The sequence below is a fragment of the Colobus angolensis genome, unplaced genomic scaffold, assembly GCF_000951035.1.
Source record: "Colobus angolensis palliatus isolate OR3802 unplaced genomic scaffold, Cang.pa_1.0 Scaffold15, whole genome shotgun sequence".
Classification (NCBI taxonomy): Eukaryota; Metazoa; Chordata; class Mammalia; order Primates; family Cercopithecidae; genus Colobus; species Colobus angolensis.
The window spans coordinates 17,596,793-17,601,617 of record NW_012114599.1 but is presented as its reverse complement, the minus strand read 5'-3'; the positions used below and the strand labels follow the sequence as shown (position 1 = coordinate 17,601,617).

General features: G+C 35.4%; 1 protein-coding gene across 1 annotated transcript in view; it reads left to right on the top strand.

The window, feature by feature from the left end:
* SPAST (spastin) overlaps window positions 1–4,525 on the top strand; it is a 121,541-nt gene extending 117,016 nt beyond the window's left edge. Inside the window, exon 18 of the mRNA XM_011936038.1 lies at window positions 1,264–4,525. Coding sequence (XP_011791428.1) covers window positions 1,264–1,386 — 123 coding nt within the window. The 3' untranslated portion in view covers window positions 1,387–4,525. The remainder of the gene's footprint in view (window positions 1–1,263) is intronic.
* The last annotated feature ends 300 nt before the right edge of the window (window positions 4,526–4,825 follow it).

Sequence of the window (4,825 nt, the reverse complement as noted above, 5' to 3'; positions counted from 1 at the left end):
TCCTGCCTCAGCCTCCTGAGTAGCTGGGACTACAGATGCATGCCACCACGCCCACCAAATTTTTTTTTTTTTTGTATTTTTAGTAGAGATGGAGTTTTACCTTGTTGGCCAGGATGGTCTCAATCTCCTGACTTCGGGATCCGCCCACCTGGGCCTCCCAAAGTGCTGGGGAGTACAGGCATGAGCCACCACGCCCAGCTCAAAGCTTTTGGTTTTCTAACTTATTTTATTTTATTTTTTATTTTTATTTTATTTTTTGGGACAGTGTCTTGCTTGGTTGCCCAGGCTGGAGTGCAGTGGTGCAATCATGGCTCACTGCACCCTCCAGCTCCTGGGCTCAAGCAGTCCTCCTGCTCAGCCAAGCAGCTGGGATTACAGGCATCTGCCTGGCTAATTTTTGTATTTTTAGTGGAGACAAGGTTTCACCATGTTGGCCAGGCTGGTCTCGAACTCCTGACCTCAAGTGATCCACCCGCCTCGGCCTCCCAAAGTGCTGGGATTACAGGTGTGAGCCACCATGCTTGGCCAAAATTTTTATTTATTTTTCTATTGCCTGGACTCTGTGAACCTATCCATTTTGCTTTTTAAAAATACTTAGGTATAAATATAGATATTCATTAACTCATTGTTTTAATCTATATTTCCAAAGGCAATTTAAAAGATCAGAAAATAAGACCAAATTAATATAAAAATGCATACTTTAGGCTGGGCACAGTGGCTCACATCTGTAATCCCAGCACTTTTGGAGGCCAAGGTGGGCGGATCAGCTGAGGTTAGGAGTTCAGGATCAACCTGGCCACCATGACAAAACCCCATCTCTACTAAAAATACAAAAATTAGCTGGGCATGGTGACATGCACCTGTAATCCCAGCTATTCGGGAGGCTGAGACAGAAGAATTACTTGAACGTGGGAGGCAGAGGTTGCACATCTGAGTGGTGAAATTGTGATTCTTTTTTTCTCTTTGTCTATATTTTGTGAACTTTTCTATAATGAGTGTTTTGTTTTTATATTAGAAAAATATGCTTTCAAATGTTAATCCTATGAAACTAAACACAAGTAATAAATATATTAGTATAGCATTTCTTAAGGTTTCTTGTATGTAGAAAATGTATTTAAATGGCTGACATGATTTTCTAAGAATACATACGTATATTTTTTATAACATTAATAAATAGCAGCATCATTACTTTAATCGATCATTTCATTTACCATTATATACCTGTTCATCATATGTATTGTCATATGCTTTTTAAAAATCTAGATGAGAAATATTCGATTATCTGACTTCACTGAATCCTTGAAAAAAATAAAACGCAGCGTCAGCCCTGAAACTTTAGAAGCGTACATTCGTTGGAACAAGGACTTCGGAGATACCACCGTTTAAGGAAATACCTTTGTAAACCTGCAGAACATTTTACTTAACAAAAGAGGAAACACAAGATCTTCAATGAACAGTCATCGGCTACAGAAACAGCCTAAGTTTACAGGACTTTTTAGAGTCTTACATATTTGTGCACCAAACTTGAAAATGAACCAGAAAACCAACTTAAACAAAATATACAATGCAAATGGAATTTTTTGTTGTTTAAGGCCTTGCCTTGATGGTCACAGTTATCCCAATGGACACTGTAAGTTAGAGCACAACAAAAACTGATTCTGGTCTTCTTTACCAATATAATCACCATGTAAATAATAATTTGTATATTGTGTTGCAGATGAAAGTATTCCAGAGACAGTGAATGGTAGAAGACACAAGAACATGTGGTTGTTTGTCTTCTGATGTTTTTTCTTAAAATAGTAATTTCTCTTTCTTTTCTTTCCTACTGTTGTCTTAACTATGGGTGATTGGAATGCCAAACACTCTTTATTTTCTTTTTTCTTTTTATAAATTCAATGTGCCAAATGAAACCTTTTTCTTAAGTAACTGTAATAGGAAAAAATTTATTTTGAGAGTTTCTTCTTCATAAATCTACAGACATTAAACAATTGTTGTGTTCTTTTTACCTTTTATTTTTCTATTACCTTGCTACCAAGCAGTTTAGATAGCAATATAATAGCAACAAAGCAAATCTGGTAGAATAGAGAAGGTTTGAAGGTTTGAGTTACTCTGTCATATAACATGTAAATCAGTCCTCATGTGACCCGCAGTATTTTTTTTTCTAATGTATTTGTCAGAAATCTATTGTAGACTGTTAACTTCTTCCTAATGGAATTTATTTTCTGCAAGAATTATTCTGATATTTAAGAGAGCCAACTGCTGTGAAAATGTTTCCAGTGCAAGAGAAGGGAAATACTAGGAACTAAGATATTTCTAATTTATTGCTTATTACTTTCTTAATGTTTACAGGATAATTATAAGCAAGTGGAACTACCATCTTTTATTCTTAATAATAAAAATCCCTTCAATGAAACTTTAAAAAAACTGAATTTTTATACGTGGCATACATTTTTCTAGGTTCCTTCTGTTTGCTTTATTAACTCAAAAGTTCTAGTTCTAGTCTGTTGATCTGCCTTTTGTTCTCCCAAAATGTACAGTAATTCCGTTTCTTGTTTGTATAAACATGCCTGGATTTTCATTATAAAAATGTCATTGTAGGGAGTAGAGACTCATATCATGGCCTTTTAAATATTGTAATAAAGGCAAATAGCTATTTGCCCTTAGTTTACTGGTTAAAAGTTTGTTTACAGAACTTTTCTCTGGTGCTTAAATGATGCTATGTAAAATGTCATGGGTGGAAAGAATATCTGTAATAGTAACAAAAATTTTTCATTTAGGAAAGATTTCTTAGGTTTTGAAAGAATACATTAAGATAAAAAACTTGCCCCTACTAGGTAAGAACTTTATAATGAAGACATATATTCTTCTTAATTTTACTCTTGCTCTTGTTAAAGATTTGTTTGAATATAGAAGATGCATGATTCTGGTTTTTTTTTTTTTTTGAGATGGAGTTTTGCTCTTGTTGCCCAGGCTGGAGTGTAATGGCGCAATCTCGACTAACTGCAACCTCCACCTCCCAGGTTCAAGTGATTCTCCTGCCTCAGCCTCCCAAGTAGCTGGGATTATAGGCATGTGCCACCACCCCAGCTAATTTTGTATTTTTAGTAGAGACGGGGTTTCTCCATGTTGGTCAGGCTGGTCTTGCACTCCTGACCTCAGGTGATCTGCCCACCTTGGCCTCCCAAAGTGCTGGGATTACAGGTGTGAGCCACCATGCCCGGCCAGAAGAGGCATGATTTCTTAGGATCATATGCTGTTCGTAGCCATAAAGTAAATCATGTCTCTTCTAATCATGATTTTGGAACTCCCTGAATAATAAAAATGAGAGTTGAGATAAATAGGGGAAAACAAATTTGTTTTAAGCCAGAGCTATGCATATTTTAGGTGATGCATTGTATCCTCTTAAGGTCTCAAACATTACAGCATCAATTACGAAATACTGATAATGAAAGGTAGTAATGAAATATATATGATTAAAAGAATTGAGAAGTTCTAAATTAAGACATTTCAGTTAAGCTCGTAAAATTTCATTGTTTTCATTTAAAAGAGGATTAACGTTATTGATACTTGGATAACTAGCAAATCATATTAAAGGACTCTGTGGTTCCAGCTCAACTTTTAATATATTATCTCCTTTAAAATTATCATGATTATAATTCTATTGGGAAAGATTTTTAGGTAACAAAGATTTCAAATGTTAAAAGAGAAAAGTCAGGTTAATACTGTCTTAAACATTGAGTCAGAAAATCATTGCTGTATAGAAATTGCTTTCCTGATCAAGTCTGAACTTCAGCTAGTGCTAGAGAACTATTTTCTATGACTTAACTCTAACCAAGTTTTATTTTAAGCTGTTTCTTTGATAGAAGGGCCATGAAATAGAGTAATGATATAGTAGGAGATAAGGGATTGGTGTGGTCTTTTTTCAATAAAGATAGAAGTTGTTGAAGTTTTCTGAATTAATAATGACTTAGATTGTGACCTTTTAGATTGGGTGTTGAGCTCTGTGTTTTATTACTTCCTAAAAGATAATGCTTAAACATTAAGCATTGGTGTGCTCTTCATGTTAATATGGCAGAGTTTTGTAAACTAAATTAAAACTTACTGACATACTGGACTTTGAGCCAAGGGAAGAATGAGTACTATCTTTCCAGCTATCTTAAGGGTAAAAGCTTATTCTAAGACAGTCTGTCCATTGAGAATATTAGATTTCTGACTTGCAAATATGTTTGTACTCCAGAAGAATTAGAGGAAAAGCAGATACTAGAATTCTAATTTAAGTACATACACAGCAGTCTTTGTTTATAGTGTAGAATTCTTTATATTTTGTACAAAAACTAATTCTTTTGGTAAAAATGAACCATTTACAGTTCGGTTTTGGACTCTGAGTCAAAGGATTTTCCTTTAAATGCTTGTCTCAATTTTAGTCTGGTCTTTTGTACTTTTCTTCAGAAGAAATGAATTAAAGGGTACAGTTGCATAAAGTGGGTTTTTATCCTAATGTATTGGAAATAAATGATAAACTTTATTTTGCCTTTACTTTTTTACTTTAAAACTTTGATATTTTAGGGGTTGCAGTCTGATAATGAAGGAGTTGTGTGTATTGGATGCTGTTAGTAACAATTGTAAACTCTTAACAAAATATAGAAAGCAGGCCGGGCGCGGTGGCTCAAGCCTGTAATCCCAGCACTTTGGGAGGCCGAGACGGGCAGGTCACGAGGTCAGCAGATGGAGACGATCCTGGCTAACATGGTGAAACCGCGTCTCTACTAAAAAATACAAAAAAACTAGCTGGGCGAGGTGGCGGGCGCCTGTAGTCCCAGCTACT